Source organism: Larimichthys crocea, chromosome X (assembly GCF_000972845.2).
Source record: "Larimichthys crocea isolate SSNF chromosome X, L_crocea_2.0, whole genome shotgun sequence".
Taxonomy (NCBI): Eukaryota; Metazoa; Chordata; class Actinopteri; family Sciaenidae; genus Larimichthys; species Larimichthys crocea.
This window is the reverse complement of record NC_040020.1, coordinates 31,300,050-31,325,024: the sequence shown is the minus strand read 5'-3', so window position 1 is coordinate 31,325,024 and position 24,975 is coordinate 31,300,050. Positions and strand designations below refer to the sequence as shown.

Below are 24,975 nucleotides of genomic sequence, written 5' to 3'. Positions count from 1 at the left end.
CCCGCAGCACCTCAGGCGTACAACAATCGCAATGCAAAAATATGTGGTTCTCTTTCTCTAAACTATTTTACAGCTAACCATGTCTCCACTTTGTCTTTTTGTCATTTTTTTTTCTTTACACAAACTTGGCAACTCTACGTACACGTGTTAATGTTGAATTATTAGTAGCATCTGTCTCAAAATAACTCTCAAAGACTACAGTACACTAGCTCAAATGTAGAAAAAAAAACAAAAAAACACAATAGCAACAGAAAGTGAAACGTAAAAAATGTTTAAAAGAAACATCTTGAAATGTGTACAAAGCTCTTCTAAAAAGCGTGACCGAACTCCTATCGCTTTGAAAAAAAAAAAAAAAAAAAAAAAGTCTGCTCTGGCCCCGCTTAGCTTTTCATCATAAAACTGTGCTCAGACATAGCTGCCCTACAAAAAAGGCAAAATCTGAAACCTGTGATGACTTCTAAAAAGGTCAGAGGTCACAGGTGGGTTTTATATTTCATAAAAAAAAGAAAAAGAAAGAAAAAGATATTCTGTGATATACAGCCCATGGTACTGGGCTTAGCAAGTTTCATTGTTCAGTCTCATGTTTCAGTTTTTGTAAGTGTTCAAAACTTTCTGAAATCTTTATGAAAAAAAAAAAAAATCATTCTCTCCTTCCTCATCTCAGTAGCATCCAGCTACGAGCTCATAACTCTTCCTCCAAATCAAAAAAGAGGAAATAAAACAGACACAGATATTACAAAGGAAATATCCCTTTTGCTGTGCTCCTTTGGAGTACACCAAATTTCAAAGCCCTGCATGTGGAAACCAGTTGGAACCCGTGTGTCGACAACCCGAGGCCCCCAGGAGAACAGGCCAAAGCAGCGACAGACAGATGAAATTTGGACCAAAAAAAAAAAGCTTGTTGGAACCGTCTTAACCCTCAACAAATCACTTCTACGGTCTTTTCAAAATCTGGCACAGTGACACAAAAAAGTACAAAACTTTCAACTTCACTCTTTCCTGCCTGCATTAGAAGATTAAAGCTCAACACTGGGGTCTAATGCTGCTGCTGCTACAGTGGTTCCCTCCCTGTGTCTTCCCCACACAGGATTGTCAGATGAATCTAAGGCCTCACCAGATTAGACATAAAAATTACACACATATCTTATAAAATTCTTTCCTGCAACTAATGATTATAATTACTGGCACTTCTCGATAAACTGTTGGCTCCATAAAATGTCTAATAACTGTAATAATATGCCCCACGGCTTCGCTTAGGTCTTCAAATTGCTTCTCTTGTGTCACCTTGTTTTGACGATATTTCGTAAAACACAGAACATATTTATATTTGGAACCAAAGTGGGAGCCAGTGATTTTTCAATTATCGAAATTCAACCAACTGTTCATAAAGTAATCATCCAATCTAATTATTTCATTATTATTTGAAAGAAACAATCCGAGAAGGGAACATTATGTCTACAACTTGAGATGCTGCATTTAGATATGATTTTGAGAAGGAAGGGGGTCGCAAGCACAAAAGGTTGGGAACCACTGTACTACTTAATATGACGTGTGTTCACACGACCGGTTAATATCCTGCTAATTTAAAAATCCATTGTTTTTCCTGATCAGTTAACTGCTGACTGCAGACGTCTTGGGTTTAACATAACGCACTGACAACAGCTGGCCATAATGACTGCCAATGAGGCCAAAATCACCTCTATATAGTTGCAGTAAAAATGTTTTTTCAAATGCGTATTGCAGTGCTAAAAAAAAAAAAAAAAAGGACACTGGGGTAAAACATTCAGCCAAATGTGTTTCAGGACATAAAGAGATTATTATTATTTTTATTCTTCACAGATATTTAGTGCAATTTCAACTTTGTGGGAGAAAATCAAAGCTTATCTTCTTTGTCATCCAGACAAGTTTTGGAAGCTTTATTCTTAAAATTTTTTTTTTAACGATTTAGACAACTCTACCGTTTATTCATTCAGCCCACAACCCCGCCCCTCTGCAAAATGCCACGCTACATAAATAAACAAGCACCCAGGTATTTATCTTGGTGGCACAGGGCCAGAGAGAGACGATCACCTTCTCCTCCTCCTCCCTGTCATTAGCCTCCTCTCTCTCTCCTCTCACTCTCTCTTGTCTCTTTGTCTGGATTGTGGCTTCGCTCATGTGACGGCAGACTGCCGCAATGCCTCATCTGTCCTGGGAGATTCTTAACAAACATCTCCTCCTCAGGAAGAACAGCACCACCACCACCACCTCCTCCTCCTCCTCCCTCCCCTCCCCGCTCAAGTCTATGATGATTGTAATTATTATTTTTTTTAACCCCACTTGGTCACTTGGTTCAACAGTCCGGTCCGATGATTGGCTGCATGTCTGTGACATTTTGATTATTCGGCCAAAATATAGGGATAGATAGATCATCAATTGTCTGATTATTAAAAAAGGTGCAGTAAAAACACACACACACACACACACACACACACACGCACACCCAACTAACTGATCCACAGTGTCCCATGAGAGGGGGGTGGGCAGCACGAGGACACACACTGACCACACACTCACACAAACACTGCTTGGTCAGATGTACCTTCACCCATTTATTTGCATATTTGCATTCAAATTGTTCACATATATGCACACGAGCACACACACACACACAGCAATGTATTTGGCAGCTCCATCTGTTGTTGTAGACAGAGACAACACTCACTCACACTCACACACACACACACACACACAGATATACGGGTGAGAGTTTGGCAAGGATTTACATTCTATGAAGAAAATGGAGTCGACACAGAAACGAAGCAGCGGCGGATGGAAAACGATGGTTTATGTAATGAAGCAACAAGGGACCGACGCTAGCTGTGTGTGTGTGTGTGTGTATGTGTGTGTGTGTGTAATGGATAAAGAGGGAGGCGAGACATGGGTGGGAGGGGGGTAGAAATGTATACATAAAGAGACGAGGCAGAAAGAGATGTAAACAAAGAAAACAGAAAACAGAGGCGCTGAGAGAGAGACAGGCGAGGGCAGAGAGGGAGAGAAGAAAAGGAGGATTGAGGAAAAAAAAAAAAAAAAAAAATCAAGAGGTGGAGGGAAAGAGTGTCAGTGTCCTGGCTGCAGTTGTGCTGCTGTCCCGTGCAGGAGTGCACCAGGCAGTGACGGGATATTTAGGGAGGGAATTTAGAGGATTAAAAAAAAAAAATCTGAGCTGAAGAGTCGATAGAAGTGCTCATGATCTGCTTCATCTTTTTAAACATTTACATGACACTTATATATAAAAAGACACTTGACACTTACGTGTATAAAGGAACACTCCTCAAGAAACAGTGGAGCAGTGGCCATGATGTGAGACATGGCCACAATTAATCTGCAGCCTTGATATGACACAGATGTACAGACTCTCTGCTGTGGATGTAGATATGTGACTCTGCAGATGTGTGTGTGTGTGAAGCAGTGGAGGCAGACAAAAACAAACAGCCTCTGCGCACATCCCACCCACTATCACACACACGCACACACACACACACACACACAGACAGACCTTGCAGAGCTGAGCACCCAAACCACCCACACACAGTGACAGACATGCGCAGTCGCCACATGAAGCCAGACACACACGTATGCAGCACATAGATCGAGACGCAGACCCAGCCTGGCATAGGCATGCGCATTACACACACACACACACACACAGTACCACTGTCAAAGGCTCTTTCGAGTGAGGAGGCAGACATTAACATGCCATAAATGGAGATGGAGGGAAGCGAGCGGGGAGGGAAAAAAAAAAAAAAAAAAAAACCCTGCATACATACATTAATATGCACACACACACACATTAAAAAACACACCCACGCATTGTGTTCGCCCACAGACACGCACACACACGCACACACACACACACCCTTCACAAACAGCTTCCAAACCCACCCTGCAACAAACCACACACAGAAACATACACACACACTTACATACACACCAGTATGCATGCATGCATTCACACCAAATCATCCAAGCGTCCCAGCCACCCCTCCACCTCCTCCTCCTCCTCCTCCTCCTCATTCATCTCTCCTCTCTAGGGAGGCTCAGACTGTCCTCTTCTTCTCTCTCTATCTCACTCAGAATAATTTTTCTCATTTAAGGCGGTGGTTTTAAACAAAGGGTTGGATTGGATTTTTTTTTTTTTTTTAAAAAGGAAAACAAAAAACAAAAATGTGCAAACTGTCGCCTCCGTCTCCCACAATCCCTTTCACTTTTTTTTTTTCTTCCTTTCTTCATCCCTCTGGCATCTTCTCACGCCTGTCCTTAGTTACTGAACTCATTTAAGTCTCCATGAATCGTACCATGTGCTCCAGAATAGAGGGTGGGGAAGGGTGGAGCTACCACTCGGTTACCTTCCACCTGCTAACTGTAGGACCTTTAGGTGCTCGTCTCAGGACAAGGGCTCTTTGACTGATAGCCTTTTTAAAAATTAAAAAAACTTGATATATGCAAATATATATATAAAAACAAATAGTCACGTAAACATCATTCCTCAAAAGCCAGGCTGTAAAAAGCAGACAATTTTGTTTTAGAACACTGGTCTACAAAACTGGTTCAGTTCAAGACGGATTAGATGAAGCCTTAAAGGTGGTTTTTGGTTCTTCTCCGGGGTGATTTTCAACTTTCTGTTTCACTTAACAGATGGTTTAACAACAGTCTCTTCACATTGAAGGCCTGTGTGTGTGTGTGTGTGTGTGTGGCAGTCCAAACATCAATAAAAAGCTGTGACAGTGACATTGAACAGTTCACCACGCAGCAGCCTCCGCCACATTTCTGACAGCACACTGGCAATAAGGTGCTCGAGGTTTCTCCTCATGTAACGAAAAAAAAGAAAAAAGACCAAAACAGGTCAGAAGTGTCGAGTTTACAATAAAAACAAATCTTGGCTAACAAACTCTTTGTTAGTTTCTTGTTTGGGTCGTCAAGAGTATCACGCTTTAGCATCGTAGGATTAGGAATCCAATGTACCAGTGAGTTTAGTTCGCCAGAAATTCAATTTTAAAAATGTCTTCTACGTAAAAACAGGGCATAAAGTTATAAATGTGGATTCAACAGCTGGATTATTAACACTCAACGCGTTCCCTTTTTAACCATGATGGCACCTTTGACTCTCTCACACTGCTGCCCCCTACAGTCGATACGTCACATTTCATTTCAAGAATCTGCCGACGTCCACCAAACAGAGCAAACAGACACAATAAAATAACAGTATCGTAATAAAGAACATGGGTCTGCTTTTTTTTTTTAAATATATAAATCCCAGATCTTCACAGGAAGTCTGTTTCCAATCTGATCACTTTTGCCAAAATGCTGTCATACAGAGAAAACTCTGCACTGAGGGCTTCACACTGAAACTTTCCATTTCATCTAGTGTCACTTCATATTTTCTTTCAGCCTTAAGATAAATGCTCCCTGACACACACGAGCAGAATGAAATAAAAAAGATCTTTCAATAACCTTTGATCCGTTTTTGCTTTAGAAACTGATTACATATCAAGAGCTGTTTTGGTCTCAATGAATTATGGTAATTGAGTTACGCTTGATGAATTTCTGTAGCAAATTGTACCTAAAATCAATGAAAGTATCAACTGTACCGTAACGGATGGATGCAGGACTCAAGTCTGGTCATCAATACCATCACTACTTTATTTGAAGACCAGCTGATCTTTAGCTCAATTAAATCTAATATTCCCCTATGCGATGCCTGATGTGACAATTAGGAGACTTTAATACCATCTAGAGCTGGACTCGTCTGATCTGGTCTCAGTTCTTGACTCAACAGTGAGGTATCTCACGTTGATGCGAGGCCATAAACCCACTTTCTGTGGCCTGGATGTAATTTACACTAATCTACTACAGCCCTGACATTAGCCAAGGATCGGAAATTTGTTTTGGATCTGCCACAGATTATGTTGAATAACATGGAGAAGCTATTTTTAGTTTTAGTCTTCTGGGGTTTTTGGCATTGATCAAATCCGTTTAGCAGACAAATAAGAGAGAGGGCATACATTTACAGTTGGCTAACTTTGCTTGTTATTCATGCTTTCATTAGGTCTCTCATTCTCCAGTGCCAAACAGACAGAGGTGTCTGTTTGGCACTGGGGAGTAATAGGCTTTATATTGATTGTCTGGGATTGATTTTGCGATAAAAAAGACACTGAGGCCAAACCGAGACTAAAATATCAGTGGCACTAAATCAAAAAAGGTTCAACTGCAGCCCCTCGATTCAACGTCAAACTCAACAAGAGAAGAAAAGCCCTCTTACAGACTGATGAGTGTGTTCAGCCGTATCGCGCAGGGTTAATATTTCTAAAGAGAAATAATCTTGTTCTGAAAACTACCACTGAGCCACGCAAATATCAAAAGGCAAATATGAAGGCAATATGACTTTCAGGGTTGTTTCTATGCCAACATACTTCTGTGATTTCCATTATTTAGCAGCTTTTGTTTAGAACTCTAAATACCTCACATAAAGCCAGACGTGTCAAACCACAAAACTTTCAAGTGAGTGCAGTGAAAGTTCACCTTTTCCATCACATTTACTGTCGCTTCATTAAAAACACAAAACAAATTGAAGGTGAATGTGCCCAACAACAGCCTCCCAAGTCTACTTTGGTGTGATTCCCCTTTAATTCCCACGTTGCTCTGCCGTACTGTAGCTGATGCGGCTGACAGCGCCCAAATGTGTATTAGCGTGTATGTGTGCTCGCCGCAGCGATGGGTGAATGAATCGAACCGTGTGTGTGAAAACACACCGTCTGGCCTCCCGCTCTTCTCTCTCTGCTGCAGCATACACACAAACTGTGCGGCCGTACAAACACACACCTACACACAGACACACACACACACACACACACATATTCCTTGCAAATGTACCGATGCCTGAATTAGCACCTTTGTCCGTGCCAAGCGAGCACGCATCCAGGCAGCAGAGCCTGAGGAAACCTGTGCTGCTAACTGGCATGGCTGCGAATATTCTCAGGGAAAACAATTTAAACATGAGCTGAGAACAAAACATCACTGCCGTATCCACACACACACACACACACAAATCACTCCTATGCTCACAGGCAGAAACTCTTGACTTTCCTTCAGATTAAAAAAAAAAAAAAAAAAGGGTGATAAACAGATATATAAGTTTGATTTCAGCTTGTATTTTTTCTCCTTTTTCCATTGTTTTTTTAAATAAAACCACCCCTCTTCTCTTTCTGATACGTACAAAAACGTATTTTCGATTGTACTCATACCGCAGGAAATAACACAGTGCATTTATCACGCGCAAACTCTTTGACAATCATCGGTAACAAGTTTCCTCTCCCTCTGGAGGCTTGGCAAAATTAAAATTAAAATATATCACACACAAAAAGGACAAATTAAAAATTTGAAACACAAAAAAAAGGGAAACTGAAATTATGTTTCTTTACATTTAGGGTCAAAAAGAGGGGGAGGTTTTTGTGTTTTTTAGCCAAGCAAACCTTACTTTTTTCCCCCTCATCTGCCACCACACTGTTAGTCAGAACTCGCCAGCATTTCTCTATGAGCTGGTAGGTCAGTATTCCCAGCATGCCCAGCAGGGGTTAACAGAGCAGGGTTGGTGTGGTTGGGGAGATCATAAACCATGCCAATATACATATTACTATTCATTTCAACCCCTGACCTCATCAACCCCCCGCGCGCTCACAGAAGCGGTCATCCGGCCGTCCAGATAATATAAAGCAAAACAAAGAACAAAAAGGAAAAAAAAACAGGGCTCTGTACAAGCTCACTCAACGTCCACTTGACTTACAAACTCTGCGGCCCGGATGCTTTTCCACGCATACATTCAATATCAAAACAACAGTGTTACCGGAGTTTGGTGAAGGAAATATCACTTTCTCCAAACATGATTACCCCCTCCCTCCCCACCCGCCTCCCAAGGGAATGTCTGTGATTGATTATGGTAAGAAAAAAGGGCCTTAGTGACAGTACACGCTTTTAAAAACAAAGAAATATAAAAGGCTGAAACAATCTTGAAAGGTTGCAGAGGAATGAAAAGGTGTGTTGGGGTGGGGGGGGGGTTGACCATTTATCAACCTCATCCCTCTGCTACCTTTCTCTCCATTTTTCAATCTCTCTCTAGAAGAAAAGAAAGGAGGAACAACTCGGAGAGAGGCATTCTGAGCCGCTAAGAGAGAGACTGAAATGTGGACAAACGAAGGAAGGAAAGCAGAACAAACTGACTGAAAGAGGTGTAAAAGAAACAGATCCCCAAACACATGGCGGCCAGGGCACGAGCCACAACTATCATCACGACCACAGTGGCCACCGTTCTTTACTCATTGCCCCAGAAAACGCCATCCCTCCCTCTATCAATCCGTCCATCTGTCCATTCATCTATCTGTCCGTTCACTCACTCAAAACAAAGTGCTGCCATCTCCTCCCGACCCCTGGAGGGTGTCTGCTGGCGTGGCTCCGCTTCCCACTTCGTTATTGTTGGCGGCCGCTGCCGCCGCTGCCACGGCTTCCAAGGAGGCAGGGTCAAAGCCTTGCTCTGCCCCCAGCGCGTCAGCCTCCATCTTCACGCTGTCGGCCAGGAAGGCAGAGTAGGCGTCACTGTCGGCCATCAGCAGTTTAAGCTTGGGGATCCAGCTCTTGCGGACAACGCGGCGGGCGTTGGTGCACATGTCGGCTGCGATGGCGTTCATCTCGCTCTCCTTGAAGCTCGGCGCAAAGTTCTGGCAGTAAACTGCCGGGAGGAAAAGAGTGACAGAGGGAAAAAAAAGGAAGATGAAACCAGAGGGTGAACACACCAAAGGCAAAAAGAAGATAAAGAATGGATGGTGAGGAGCTGCAACATACAACTTGTTATGTGGGCAGCTCCAAGAGATTTATGGTGTTAAAATCAGTGTCTGTGTGACTCACATTTGACAGCGTGCAGCACTCTGTTGTCCAGAGGTTTACGACTGGGGTCGTTGGTTGAAGAGCGGATGCCAGTTCCACAGCTGTTAGCGAGAGTGCTCCTGAGCAAGGGGGAAAAAAAACGAGTAAACCTAAGCAGACTTCTAAGAAAATTTGATTTAATGCCAAAAGTGGGTTAACTCCGGATCTGCAGATTAAATAATACTTCCGTTTTATCCCCACACACCCCTTACTACATTTGACAAACCAAATGTCTGGAACGTGTTCAACACTGACCTGTCAAAAAATGCGGCCAGCAGACGTCTTAGCAGCACTTTGTGGCGGGTGCCGGCGCTGACGTGGCAGTTCATGAGCTGGGCGCGGGAGATGAACACCGATGTGCCGCTCACCAGCTCCAGCTTCTCGGCCGGGTCGCCCTCCTCGTACAGCTTTGGGTGGCAGCGGTTCCCGATCTGGCTGATGAGCTCGGCGGGCAGCGACGCCAGGTCCTGCCGGGACCGTCCGCCTCTGCCCCCCCGTCCACCGCCTGAATCTGGGGCCAAGTCAGGAAGAGCCTCCACCCGCTCCCCAACCACTGAGGAGGAAATGTGATGGACTGTTAGGTATCATTTGACATTTGAAGGTACCAGTGCCAGAGTTTTGGATGCAAAAGCTTACGTTGAGGAATATGCACCTTTCATTGCCAAACTTCTCCAACACTGAAAGCAGTCATACAGAAACTAATAGCTTTAATAAAAGCCTAAAAATGTGTTATACTAAATACTTTCACCCTGCTCACTTATTCTCCATATTAAAAAGCTATTATTATATCTAGTAATCAGTTAATTACATCATGTTCTGAGGGGAATACTTGTGCACTTAAAAAAACATTTAAATACACACACTTCAGAACAAAATGAAAGTGTTTATATTCATAGCTAACATACACAGGAGTAAAATAAACAACGCAAACTTCAACACTCAACAGAAAAACCCCTCAGAGGTCTGCCATGATCACTACAATATAAAGTGAGATAACTCGCTCTGTAAGAGAGGCGATCGCACTTTGGTGCTTCTTTGCCTCCATTCACGCATTAAAATCATTTAGATCAGGGGTTTTCAAAGTCTGAGGCTGTGGGCCTCCCCTCGGACATACCTCACACCACCATAGTCCTTTTCCACAGATACATGTGGGGTCATGATTAGGTCATTTCGTCCCATAGACACTCAACAATTGAGCCAACATCTCTGTCCTAAGGCATCTTGTAGTCTCTTACTCTGGGATAAAACAGTAAAATGACTCAAAACTACTGTCTTTAAAGTACTATTTAACCAAATCACACATTCGATGTGATCCCTTTTTTTCATAACTATGATATGGATTTTTTCCATGGCCTGCCTTCATCTTTGATTTAGGTCAGGTTTCTAAATCATACTTAAGTCAGATTTAGAGAATAGAAGTTCAGTTGGATATCGAACCCTCTGATGATACAATATATATAGATATATAGATATATATAGAGATATAACTAACTGGAGATAGATGTGGATCCAGTAGAGAACTTGAACAACTTGTTTCCGATGGTTTCAAAACAAACCCAGACCTTAGACTTCATGCCTTAGCCTATGACCTTTAGACCGAACAATTCTCAACTTCAGTTTGTATAACTATCAGTGTGTTGGGTGTTAAATTCAACCGTCTCAACTGAAACAACTCATCGTCTCATCGTCCTTTTGATTAAATAAACTACAAACCAGTCTGAAGTTTCAGACATTATACACAACATCCTCCAGTCCTGAGACATTTGGGTAAACAAACTTTATGGGACTGGTTCTTCTGTAAACGCACTACAGTGCGAGTCACGGTTCAGCAGACTAACTCTGCATTTCCGTGAACACGCAGTGACCTTGAAATGAACTCACTCTGCTGTCAGAGCTCACCTGCTGCTCCGGCGTTCAGCATGCTGTACATAGTGTACATGTTGCAGATCTGTCTGTACTGTTCTTCGGCGCTGTCATCAGCTATGTCGTCCTCTTCCTCATCGTCGTGGTAACTGATTGGCGAGTCGCTGGTATACATGCTCAGCGTGCCCGGACTAGTGCCTTCAGGGGTCCCGCCGTTGTTGTTGTTATTGTTGTTATGGTTACTGTTGAGTCCGGCTGCTCCCACCAAAGTAGCACCGCCACCGCCCACCAGAGCAGAGTTGACGGCAGGTCCGCGCCCAGAAGCATCCTGGGCAGTGTTGTTGGAGGACGAGGAGGAAGAGGAGGAGGAAGAGTAGCGTGCAGCCTTCCTCATCCCGCCTCCCCCTCCCCCTCCAGCCCCCCCTCCTCCATCACGGTTACCCCCTTCCCACAGCCGCTTGGCCACCGGGGTGCAGACCACTGAGTAGGGAGAGCCCTCCTGCTGAGGAGGAGAGAGAGACATTAGTTATTCATGTTAAAAAAAAAAAAAAAGCACAGCAACTTCCAGTGGACGAAATGCCAAAACACTCTTTGTGTAGCTTAATCAGCTTTTTTTTTCATTAAAATTAATTAAAATTTAAATGAGGTGGTAGCTTATTAAAGAGTTTGTAAAAAAACGAATATCTGAAAGTTGACACATTTCGGTAAGCGTCAAAAAAGAAAAAAGAAGGAGGTTCGATATGCACACTATGCACTAGCTAAGCTGTAAACTGTAGTTCCATTAGTCTTTGGTAAATAAATGTCAATAAATCCATACACTTCTCTGACTTCACTAGTTGCTGACGTCGCATGGTGACTATTTTTGATGCTTTCCTCTGAAATAAATCACAAGAAACTGGTTTCACTTTCTTGTACCTGTTTTTTTTTTAGCTAGACTGACAGATTTACAGTTGATTCATTGTGAAAATGAGTGAACCTGAACCAAAAATTCAATTTGAAACTTTACAATGAAAATGAGGCTGGTTAAAAACAGTTGGAGGGTACATGTCTTCAGTTTACTGGCACAGCCGGCGAGCCAAAATCAAAATCTATTTAGAATCTAATGTCATTTCCATTTCAATAAGAGTAAATTAGGAGGAAATGCTGCAGAGCCATTAAAGTGTTTGTTTGAAACCACTTTTATGCGACAGAACATGTAGCGAGACAAACCGTTTACTACACTTTGTGCTCCTTTAAAAAAACACCCACAACTTATTAATATGGATGGTATGATAAAAACACAACCCATATCTTAATACTTCTATATTAAAGCTCTTCAACACCTCCAGTTAAGAGTGCTTATAAAGTGGATGCACACAATTTCAGTGATGACCTCTGACCTCTACAATAATTGATGTATTTTCCTGAAAGACTTTGAAGCCGTTTATGCCACATTTCAGAAATAACCTGCAGGTTATGATTCGTCAAAGAAATATGGATATATGGTGTTTTTTTTTTAAATAAGCTTTTCAGCTCTGTTGCAACACAAAGATGTTTTGTTGTAGCTGGAGCGAGCTACTGGGAGCGATCTTTCCTTGAAAGCCCATCAAAGCCTTTTCAAATCTCAAACTCAAAAACACACCTACTCACAGTGCCCTCTATGAAATGACGTGAATAGCGAATGATAATTTATTATCCTTTCAGACTCCACGATTCACAGTTTAAAAAAACGATGGCGGTGCTGTTAATTTCCTCATCAACGCAAACACGCTTTGCTTGCTTTAAGGTCAACGCACGCAGCCTACCTGCTGTGGCTGTGGGGTGGGCTGAGGCGTGGAGGCTGTCTGTTCCGTCTTCACCTTGGACACCAGGGGGAGGGGTGTCAGACAAGAGGTGGGTCTTCCGGCAGCTGTAGCGACGCCGCCGACTCCGCCGCCTGCCACCGTTTGAGTGACGGGGCTTTGAGGCTCGGAGCTCGGGGTCTCCTCGGTGTGGAGGCCCTGGGAGTCACAGCTTGGAGAGGAGACCTGGGAGGGTGATATAAAGAAGGATATCATGACATGAATATCATGCCATCATTTCATGTTCACGCAGGTTCAACATATTATAATTCCCCATCCTAAGCAGGGCTGGGTATCAGCATATTCATAATGTTGTTTACTTATTCTGCAATCACATAGTTCCTACTTATTACTAATTTTAGACTATTTTAATTAAGTCGCTGTTATGACTGACTTCTCACACATTCCAGATTTCCTGCTTTTCTCTGATTTATGATTCTGAAAACAATATAAGCTTTAAACTTCTGGTTTAACAAAATCTTGCCTTGGACCTTGGATTAAGAATCCTTACAGAAGTTGCGGTCTCTGAATCATCAGTATTGAAAATGCTTTAACGATACTTCCACAATCTTAAACCTGCTTTTCGTTAAGTAATATAAAAGACAAACATTCCTTCTTTTGTATAAAATGAGCTATTTTTAGTATCAAAGATAAGTTCCCAGTATTCCTTGGGAGTTTGTCAAAGTGGCTGGTGGAGTAGCCAGACTCTACAAAACAGCAACATGTCTGACGAGTAGTATTTCAAGCACAGCATGCGACTTAGCACATCACGCAGTAGTCTTAATGTACTTCACTTAACACATAGCTGGTACCGTATTAACTCTGTGACTATGAGCTGTTAAGGGCTACTTTCAAGTCAAATCAGTGTTCTCATTAATATGCAGAGTTATGCAGCAAAGCAATCCAGATCTAATCAGATCATCCCTCTACTATAGAGGGAACCTGTAGTGTCAGTACGATGTTTCAATTATTCTTGAGTCACAGGAACGTGTCTACAAACACAGACACTCTCATGACAACATAATGCCATGCATAATGTCACACACACAATAGGTGCTGATGTGGCAGCGAATAAAAATTCCTATAGTTCCACGCCTGCATTCAGCTTGTTTATGATTGCTTTATTAGTGGATTACCTTGAGGAAAAACTCTGTGCCTTTCTCCATGATCTGTTGGATCTGGAGGAAGCCAGCAGTGTACATGAGCAGGAACTGGTCTCCAACGTTCATGCTGAGGCGTCCCGTGTAGCAGAAGGCCAGGATCTGCTGGAAGCTCTGCGGCTGCACGGCCGGGGGCAGCTCCACCACTGAGCTCTTCCCCCCGGCGTTGAACAGATCCCGGAAGTAGGAGCTGCTGGCTGCCAGCACCGCACGGTGTGCCTGGGGTGTAAACAGCAGGGAAAGGTAAGTCATACCCGGGTGTGATCATGCTCCATGTCCTAAAAATGCAGCTGATCTGGGTTACCTTAAACCACTCAGTCAAGTAAAAAAACAAAACAAATTGTAAGACTAGCTTATTCTCAGCACTGCTGACAGTTAACACACCTTTTCTGGAATCTATTTGGAAATCTACTGAAAAAAGAAAAGTATAACTATAAGGAACCACTGTGTTGCAATAACTTCTGGAATTCAACCAAATTTCTAATTATAGCCTTGCAAATTGTATTGAACAAAGCCAAAGAGTTACTGCCCTGGCCAGAGGGAGCTCAGAAAATAAAAAGAATATATTATTTAAAGCAGATCTCTGGCAGTTTATGACCTGGACCATATTTTCCTGTCTTACTAATTGATTTTAACCAAAATCTTGGCAATACCTTCACTAAGGAACCAACTGCACCTTACTCAAGCCCTCACAACCAATCCTACAGACCAATGAACAACTGAAAAAAGTAAGTACCAAAACCTTTCCCAAGCAAGTCTTTTCATCAAAGAAATTATGGCAAATTAGGCAAGAGTAATATCTGCAAAAAGAATGGAAATTAAAATTATTTAAACTCTTGCTTTTCTTTTACACTTTTGATCCTGATTATACTTTTACACTTCTGTCTCTTGTTTAAATTAAAGCTAATATAAAGTCATATCATTGAGCAATAAATCTGTTCCTGCTGCTCAAGCTACAAGTTTATATTTCAAGATAACGCTCAATTATTGAGACGTCTATGAGCTCCTTACTTGGCAGGGAAGATGACCAACAGGTCAATATCTCAGAAAAAAAATGAATCCCTTAGCCACCAATTACTCCTGCGCAGCTGTTTAGTACAACTCTGACTATAAGCTGTCATTCCTTGAATAGGTAACAGTGCGGTACCTTGAAGGCGTGTCCCTTGACGACCACGGAGACATCACAGTAGAGGCCTTGCAGCCGCTGTTCATTCAGACACTCCAGGATGTTGTTGCCAAAGTTAGGGATCGCCATCTGCAGCGTCTGAGCCATAACGCTCTGCCCAGCACCACAGGGTCTGCAGGAGACAAAAAAGGCAGAGGTCAGAGTAGTGGCAGCGATTTAAAAAGGTGAAAGAGCCGAAACAGAGGTGGATATAGGACAGGAGAGTGAGGTACCGGGAGGGATGATGGGGACTTTTAGATGACTGAAGGGAAGGTGAGGAGGAGTGTGAAGAATGAGTAAACTGAGAAACATCTGAAGTGATGAGGTAGCAGAACAGGAAAAGGGCAAACAGCAAATAAAGGAGTGATGATCAAACAAGAATAACAGAGTAATGGACTGGAAGACGTATAAAAAGGCAAACAAGAAACAAATGTGGAGGGAGGAAAGAGCCTTAGAATAAAGAAACAGGGTTAATAAAGTGTGTGATGATTAATGAATCGAGTATTTGGTAAACATCCTTAATTCAAAACTTCAAAATGAAAGAGAATTTTGGGCCACAAGCGACAGTTATATAAGCCATCCTTCTCTTTTTTTAAAACCTTGTTTCATTACATCTAATTCACAGTTAATAAACAGTTTGGTGGTTTTTGGCCTACTTTGTTATTTTCTCGACGCTCCTTCTCAGTCAAAACACACTCACTTACATAACACATCCACTTCACTCGTCATTGTCACCACCTAACAAAGAAGCCTGTGATCAAAAGTGGAGGAACTGTCAAACTTGTGACAGAAAATAAACAAAGAATCCATCTCTAAAATCCTTCTTTTTTTTTTGTTCAAGACCGAGGGCATCACTTTTGAGAGCACCCATTATTATTTTTTTGCTTATAAATGCACAATATATATACACAGAACTATTCTAATGCCAAGTTCGATGGAGCGGAAGTAAACAGATGAGAACAAAAAGGTGAGTCGCTGGTCTGCTGAACAAGTGTTTAATACAACATCGTGACCTCCGAGTGACTGGTGGTGTACAAGCTTTGCGGACACGCAAGTATTTGGACAGAAGCTGGAGGAGATGATGTCAAGCTCCTAGTCTGGCTACGACCCAAAACAAACCACTAACAGGAAACAATATGATAGTGATTACTCTTGCCCCTCCACTGGGAGGAAGACTCACAGACGAGACCTGGTAACCCAAACAGCATCACCTCCATCTCTCCTCATCACTGCCTGGGAGAATGTATCCTGATGCAGCGGCCAAAGACCAAAAGGTCACAGAGAGGGCAGGTCAACAGAAATATCATGTTTTTTATTTTGACTGGATTTTTTTTTTGTCGTCTGCTTGAGGGAGTGAAAACAAAGCAGACTTCATGATAAAAAGAAAAGGTTCAGTGGGGTTCGGTCTAGGGCTGCCACGATTAGTCACGATTATGTCGACGAACAAAATCGTCGACAACTAATTTAGTAGTCGACGCATCGTTTTTTTTTTTTTAACTTTGCTTTTCTCTCGAAACTGCGGCTGCAGCTTCCACTGCCGCGTCTGCCTTCCTGTCACATACACACACACACACCCACACCTACGCACATGCGCAGTAGTGGTAATCGGCGTCAGGCCTGACTGTACCGTAAATGATACCATAACACAGACCCTCCAAGAATTCACGATGTTGCGATTTGCAACTTCAACCCAACTTCAGTGAATCGTGAATTCAGGGCTGTGTTGTAATTTTAACCAATCACCACGATTTTTCCACGACTTCCGCGCAGTCTGCCCGGGGGATTCAACTCGTTGGGTCAGGGACGGCTGCACGGTGCTGGGAGGATCCCCTCATGGGACCTCTCCCAGGCGCTGGCTGACCCCTTCCGGGCACATTACCTTCGCGGCGGTGTGTCGCGACCGGCTCTGGGTCAGCTTAGAAAGGCTCGAGGGCGAAAGTGGCTCGCGGCACCCATCCGCCTGGACCTCGCTGTTTCCCGGGGCCGTGGACTCTCATTAAAAGCTTAATTGTTTTTATTATATATTATTTATTATTATTTTATAATGATCTGATCAGCTGCGTGCTGGTGCAATAAGCTGTATGTTTTACAGTCAATTTACGTATGATCCGATTAGTCGACTAATCATCGATTATTTTTTCGATTAGTCGACTAATCGAAAAAATAATCAATGATTAGTCGACTATCAAAATAATTGTTTGTGGCAGCCCTAGTTCGGTCACAACTGACCTTGTGGGAGATTTTAAATACTTCGCTGAAGCCAATGGCACGGCAATCAAACACTGTCCAACAACAGGGAACAGTCCAATGTTGGCAGTTAAAAAAACAAAGTACACTGATCAAACAGATCCAAACCAAATATAACAGCTGACTTAATAAAATGACCTCAAAATAGACAGTCGACATATCTTCTGTCATTCAGAGGCAAAAAGTGGCAAGACGTTTTTTTAGGCCAGAAATATTGGAAGAAAGTCTGGAGCAAGCAGTGGTCATTAAGAAGACAGCACAAGGAAGCTTTTGCATCTTTGTCAAAGTGGAAAATAAAGATCTTGGTTATGTAATCTTCTCCCGAGTCACACTAGAGCAGTAGGCTACAACAGGCCGTTGGACGAGGTTACAGCACTTATAAGAGGTTGAAATACTAATTACGGGCCACGCAACTCTCATATACACCACTAATGCTGAACATGCGCAGGCAGACTTTCCATGGACAGCCGTGCCATATGTGTACTCTCTCTGTAAAAGGCATGGCAAACTTTGTCAAACATAAACCACGACGAAACACGCCGAACATAACCCAACAACAACAACATCTCCAAACAATTCAAAACAAGGACAAACAGCTGTGGCATCTCTGTCGGAGAATGTTTGACTGGTGTGCCGTGGCCTTTAGGGGTCATTCGTGAAATATATATAAACCAACAATTTCTCAGTCAAATAGATTCATGTAGAGTTCATGTTAGAGAATGTTTATTTGTTCATCCTTCAAACTCTGGTCTACAGAAAACGATACGATAATCAGCTGCTGTGTATACAGAAAGTTACTTCACTGGAGTACCACTCAGGCTGCAACCTATGACTTCCATTATCAATTAATATATCCACCAATCACGACTGATTGCTTTCTCTATAGATGATGCCGAAAGCAAGTTCTAAAAGCCCAACATGTCCAAGTTGTTTTGCCTACACGGCCATTAAAAAACCCAAAGGGATTGAGTTAGCAATCATATGAGGCAGAAAAACACCAGCAACTTCTTCTAATGGAGAGACTGGAGCCTTCACGTGTTTGTCATTGACAGTCAATAAATGACTCAATAATAATTTTCACTCAATTAATGATCGACTAATTCATTTCAGCTTTTCATCAATAATCGACTTGTTTGATAATCGTTTCATCACAATTTTAATATTAATTTACTACAGATAAAATAGAAATAATAAAAAATATGGTTACTATATATGCAGTCATTTAGGAAAATTGATCATCTGAAAAAAAAAACATCTAATAAATCACTAGACTGCAAATACAACTTAAAAGTTTCAGCTCCAATCTCAGTTTTCACAAATCATTATTGTAGAGAAATATGATTTCGGAAGTGATATGTAGTGCTTATGTAGTCAACAAAATCTGGTATTACAAGTCAGACAAAAAGAGAGTGCAAAGAAGACAAATGCTGACTAAGAAGTATTGCTGTATAGTCCAGCACTATATTTGGGTGTTCAGCCTTAGGGGAAAGTAGAAAGGCAGATCAACTGATCAGGACTTAAGGCCACTAAATTTATCCCCTCAGTGGAAATCGCATAGCAACTTATCATGAGTGGTAGGAAAACAGTTGGGACTCTTGCTGACAAGCTGTGCATTGCAGGGTGTCAATTTCGTTAAACCTGATTGGATTTTTCTGGAAATGTCACTCTGAGGAATTGGATAACTTACTCTGTGCCACAGTGTTAGAGGCAAGACATCAGCCAACTCTTACTACACAAAGGACTTGGGACAATCTGCACCAACATCCAGGTCCAACTTTAGTTTGAACAGCACACCTGGACAAGTTATATATACTCAGAACAGCTGTATACAGAACATATATATAAAACATTATTCTCCAACAAAACCTACCGACACTAACCTTGAAAGTAGCCCTGGGCCATAAATGTCTTAAAAGTCTACATCATTCACAAAACCAAACAAAGAGCACAGCTGTCACTCTCTCAACAGCAAACCATCCAGATGTTACTGAGCGAGTCTCTTAAGTAAAAAGAAATTTACACTAAAAAGCATTTAATCACATACAGGTTGGGCACGGGTGGTGCACAGGAAAAATGAATCTGCTTCCGCGGAGCCGCTCCTTCCGCGGATCTGCTCCTTCCAACAATAAGAGATAGTGATTGTAAAAAGGAAACTTCCAGGTGTGAAGCAGGGCGCTGTAGTATGCATGCTCAGCAAACCATCCCTAGCTGAAAAATAAAGGCTGAAGAAAAAAAAAAAAGTGCGCTACAGCAGTCCTGAGCTCCTGCCTAACACATACATAAGGGCAGCACTGAGAATAGAAGGCCATCAGCATTTCATCATAATTAATTTACTAACTAATTAATTTTGATAGATATAGACATAGTATGTAGGGCAGTGGGCTAAGACAGAGCAAAGCATGACTATTTACAATTCCGGTGCTATATATATATAGATAGTATATATCTTATGATATAGTATAATATATATATATATATATAATATATATTATCTATAATATAAAGTTTCTAATCAAATTATAATTAAATATTAGATCCTAAAAACAGTTATGATTTATAATAACGTTGGTTATAAGCATGTCTGTGTGTTTCCAACAGCAGCAAGCGATATTAGTATGTGGAATAATTGCATAAATTGCAATTACAATATTATTATGCTTAATTAATTTGGCAGCTTTATTCTGAATTTTAATAAAAAAACAATTAAAAATGCAGACTGCTTATTGGATTGAGAGGACTTTGTACAATTTGATCTGAATAACTTTACCAGCATATCAAAACATTATTAGCGCCCGAGTATATAAATGACAGTTTTGTTCTCTACCACTTCATTTCTAACTTTATTCAAAATCGATAATGCTTTGACATAACTAAGCCAGTGTTTGCTGGCTATTGAACCTTGACACATTGTTGTGCCATGACAGCTTGTGTCGATGTAAAAAAGAATCAATAAGCGTGACATTAGCGTAATTATTATTCAACTGAAGTGGCGGACTGATATTTTCTCTACGCATTCTGGGTCTTATCCAGGATCTGTTTACATACATTACTCCTACTTTAATTAGTGTATCATAATCTTTAGTGGTAATGGTTTCTGTCTTATCAAAACTAGTTACAGTAACTAAGTAGAGCAGGTTTAAGATTAAAAGTTGCGGGTTGTGACCTCTGGACTAGCGTAGGGGGGGGGAAGTCTGTAGTACTAAAAATGTAAGATCTGCACTATCCGCTGACTAACATCTGCACTTCCCGTGGCCTTGAACGAGCAACTGAACCGGCAAAGTGTCCCAGTGGAGCTCCTCAGTGACCAATAGTAGATGCCTGTGGTTGTTTTCCAGGTGTAAATATGTGCATTCATATGAATAATGAGCAGGCGGTTGTTTAGACAAAGCATTTGTGTGACGAAAGATCCTTCCCTTAAAAATCATCAAAGGCATAAATATTTAAGCAGCAACACAGAAAAAAAACGCTACGGCTGCAGCAAGACACGAGCATTTTCTGTTCAAATCTGAATTATTTCAAGTGTATCACGGCAGCCTTAAAGCAAACTTTTCCCTTCGTGTGAGTAAGCCGCTTGTCTGATCGTTTTTTTTTGTTTTGTTGAGATGTCATCCAAGGACACCCTTACCAGCCACATTTCTCTTCTCGCAGGTCAGAGAGGTCACGACAACTTCCAGGAAACATAAAGGGGAGTTAATTCACACCACTTGACCCTTGCCCCCTGCAGCCCCCATGTGCCCCATTATACACTCTGACTTAATGCTAAACTGTGTGTGTGTGTGTCAGTGTGTGTCCTTTTTTCAACTTTCTTTTTTTTAAATTGATCCCCAGAGACTCAAACTCTGGTCAACTTTATGCAGATTCACCACATGCTCCAGCTAACACCCTTATACCAAAAAAAATAAAGAAAAGTAACTTGATCACTGCAGTCAGCTGGGCTGGCATATAATCAATCCAAGCAACTGCTTGAATCAATACTAGCACAAGCCTGTGATATAAACATCAATCACTCTCTGATCATTTTCAGTTTCCTGGTTTGGGGAAGGTTAAAGGTGGCCTGTTAGCAAGTAGCAGGCTAAAGCTAAGGCTAACAGTGGCAATAGTGAAAACACTTCACGTTTAATTCGTAAACATGTCTTTAAACCCACATGTGATGAATCACAGCCCTGTGTGCCCTTTAGTTTGAGGACACCCGAGGCTGAAAATGCTGTATTTACCCCGACACTCGTGGGTACACACACACACACAAATGTGGCTATAGTGTATACTAGCCTCCCTTGAGCACGACTAGAGCTGAAACTTCAAAAATGTTATTTATACACATCAATTATACATCAATTAATCTCACATGAAAGTCTAGCCGAGCCGATGTCTCTCCGGTAAACGCCTCGACAGAGAGAGAGAGAGAGAGGGAGAGAGGGGAAGAGCCCGCCGTCAGCAGGGGGGGAGAGCAGTGAGAGAGCGGGCAGAGAGCTCTCGGTGCCCCGCCGTGTGCCAGCCTCGATGCCCGGTAGGATTTGGGAGTCCTCGGCTGGCCCGGGCCAGTATGTGCGGAGGGAGGGGAGCGGAAAAAAAAAAAGAAAAAGAAAAAGAAAGAGCTCCTCTTCTTTATTTTGAATGCCAACCCCAGTTTCAACTCCCTTTATCGTCCAAGAAACCAGGGGGGGGGACACGAAGTCTGCCCCCAAAATAGTCGAGAGGGGATAAAATATTTAGCAGTTCAGCGTCTCCCCTCTGTCCGTGCCAGCGCGGTGTGATGTCCGCTCCAGAGACCGACTTCTCTCCTCCTCCTCCGGCCGAATGGCAGCTACCGATACGGGACAGACACGCGTTGTTGTTCCCCTCCAAAATGTCGCGTTTGATATATCATAGCGAATAAATTATTTATTAAAAATCTCCACCATTAAAAAAGGAGGGGGGTCGACACTTCACGTTCAATCGGCTCAATATGTCTTTACGTTATTTTTATTTTTATTTAATTTTTACCAGACGGGAGAAATTGGGTCTATAGCGGAGGGCGATACTGGCACTCCATCTTTAGCCGACATCAACAGGTCATCCCGGGACACAAATGCGCTGCAACTGTGGGCGAGACAGACGGACGGATCCGGCATGGCGAGGGGAGAGAGAGTGAGAGACAGAGAGAGAGACAGAGAGAGAGAGAGAGAGAGAGAGAGGAGAGAGGAGGGGAAAGGAAAGTAGGGGGTTGGCTGTAAAATCTTAACCCGTTTACCGACAGGACACCGTGATATTGGGCGAATCAAAGAGTGCCTGCGGTTTCTAAAAAAAAAAAAAAAAAAAAAAAAAAAAACTGCACCCCTTCCCCCCTCCAAAAAAAAAAAAAAAACACCAAGTACTTTTTGAGAAAGTTCAGGAATGCGGGAGAAAAAGAAGAAGAGGAGCGAAGGACTCATCAAGTCACTCACCGAGGGGAAGGCAGAGACAGCCCGCGGCGACGAGTGAGTGAAGCCGGTGAAGTGGTTAAAGTTTGGTCTGTCCCCATGAGCCCATCCCCCATAGTAGCTAGCACAACTTTTACCACCCCATCCCCTAAAAAAAAAAAAACAATAAAACAACAATAGCTTAACCCCCCACTTCAGCACATCGCCGCAGACCATACTACACCACCACCACCACCAACACCACCCCTCCATCCAAATTCAAGAAGCCACACACACACACACATACATACAGTTCATGGCTCATGGAAACCGACCCGTCTCGCCGGACTGAGCCTGAACCGTGTCCTCAGTGACCCGCCGTTCCTCAACTCACCCCCTCGGCTGTAATTCCGCTGGAAAGTCTTTCAATGGAGGACCAGCGCAGAATAAGCAGTCTAGTGTCTCCCTCCGCCTCGCTACAGGCAGCCATTCATTGTGACTGTATGCTTGTGTGAACCAGCAGCCGGAGCAGCACGCACACAATCCGTCCGTGCATACACGTACATACTTACACGTGCATGCGCGATTGGTGGTGGTGGTGGTGCTGGTGGAGGAGGTGGTGTCACGCACGCACACGCTCGCTCACACATGCAAGGCGAGAAGATGAGCACAGAGCTATCGAGGAGGGAGGTGGAGAGAGGTGGGGGACGCAGAGGAGCAGAGCGTTTTTTTTTTTTTTGTGTAACTCTCCCAGGGGTTGCAGACAGATCGCAGAGCTACCGATGGGCGAGACAGACAGACAGGTAGACAGACAGACAGACAGACAGACATGTAGTTTCATAACAATAGTGAGTATCAGGTGGGAGAGCTGGGAGCTTCCCATCATAAACAGAATTAATCATAGCTGTCCTCAAAGCTTAAAGTTCCTCCATTTAAAAAAACATTGTGTGCATTAAAATGCAGTGAGACAGATGTCTCACCGAAATAAGAGGTGAGTTTACCTGAGTGGTTATCACAACAGACCTCATTTTTTTTTTTTTTTTTTTAATCAAAGCCTTTAAATTATAGGCCTATGACTGAAGGTAAATTATAAGCTCACATACACGTTTATTTATTTTTCCTCAGCATTACTAAAAATAACTTGGATATGGAAACTAAATAACTTTAGTGCACGTGGAAATACAGTCAAAACAATGGTGAGAAAACAAAAAAAAAATCAATCAATGCTCTTTGGATTCTTTTTGTTAAAAATTTTTTTTCATATTGTTTTGTTTTATAAATGTTTTTTTTTTTTTTTTTGGCGGGGAGATCTAATGTAACGTGCAATGTAACCGAACAATGCAATGTAATGAGATTACATTTGAAGGAGTAACGGATCACTAAAGGTTTGAGCCCGCACACGCGCCTCTGCAGGCAGGTAGACAGGCAGCGTCCCCAGCCGACCCGACTGTCTGAGCCCCACCCACCAGTCCACCCACTCAACCCCACTCACTACTCACCGGAGCGTCTTCTCCCTTGGGTGGTGGAACAGACTCTCTCTCCTGACCGACACCGTACAGTGAGCCGCCGGTTCGATCCCGCTGTTTTAATGTGTGTGATAGTGAGTCTAGACTCCGGGCAGGTGAGCCCTCCGGGGCCTCTAGGCGCTGCGCACAGTGAATACTAAACAGGATGAGACTGCATTCAGGCACGGCACTGCGCTCCCCGCTCTCTCTCCCTGTCATGCCAAATACTATTAACTCTATAATTCTCCTGTGTCAGATGTATAGCGCCACGCTCTCTGGGCATTTATTGTCACAGCGCCCCCATCCAGATGTTCAGGCTCGTGTGCATACAGTAGACGCAGATTGTTTTTCCTTCCTCCCATCTATCAGTCATCCATGTCCCATTTTATGGCCACTCTGTGCAAACCACAGAATAAAACAGCGTGACAGTGGATGATATGACAGTAATTGTGGAATGCTTCATGTTGCTTTTCAATGTGGGTCATGCATTTACCACAGACGAGCTATAGATGTTGCAGAAGAAGTATTCTGATCATGTAAAAGTAGTGAAAATACTCAATTACAAGCATGGCTGCAGCCAGGATTTCAGAGATACCGAGGGCATAAGATCCCCCAGACACAGGCACTACCTCCTTCAAACAATAATTTATGATAAAAGGGAACTCTTTTTAATCATTTAGATTTTCCATATCTTATTTTTGCAGGTATAAACCTAAATATTAATGTATTCTTGAACATGAAAGTGCATGTTCTGTTTCAGGGACAAACTTCTGTGAGATCAATTCTGATATATTAATATTTGCTGACCCTAAAAGATCAGTTTAGAAAATGATAATGTTCTTGGTGTTAATAGATGTACAGACTTATTTTATATCAGCAGAA

The 24,975-nt window shown here is 42.5% G+C and overlaps 1 protein-coding gene across 6 annotated transcripts; it reads right to left on the bottom strand.

Moving 5' to 3' along the window:
• Nucleotides 1–599: 599 nt before the first annotated feature.
• Nucleotides 600–24,410, bottom strand: nacc1b (nucleus accumbens associated 1, BEN and BTB (POZ) domain containing b). 6 transcript variants are annotated; one of them, XM_027282437.1, is made up of 8 exons: nucleotides 24,088–24,410; nucleotides 14,946–15,096; nucleotides 13,775–14,017; nucleotides 12,603–12,824; nucleotides 10,855–11,320; nucleotides 9,211–9,508; nucleotides 8,938–9,035; nucleotides 600–8,761 (listed from the first exon to the last, which is right to left on the bottom strand). In XM_027282437.1, the coding sequence occupies exons 2-8, from the start codon at nucleotides 15,069–15,071 to the stop codon at nucleotides 8,430–8,432; spliced, it is 1,785 nt and encodes a 594-aa protein (XP_027138238.1). In that variant the 5' UTR covers nucleotides 15,072–15,096; nucleotides 24,088–24,410; the 3' UTR covers nucleotides 600–8,429. The 6 variants fall into 6 exon arrangements, with proteins under 6 accessions (XP_027138238.1, XP_027138235.1, XP_027138236.1 ...); XM_027282434.1 differs by lacking the exon at nucleotides 24,088–24,410 and adding an exon at nucleotides 23,161–23,492; XM_027282435.1 differs by lacking the exon at nucleotides 24,088–24,410 and adding an exon at nucleotides 22,983–23,154.
• Nucleotides 24,411–24,975: the final 565 nt, after the last annotated feature.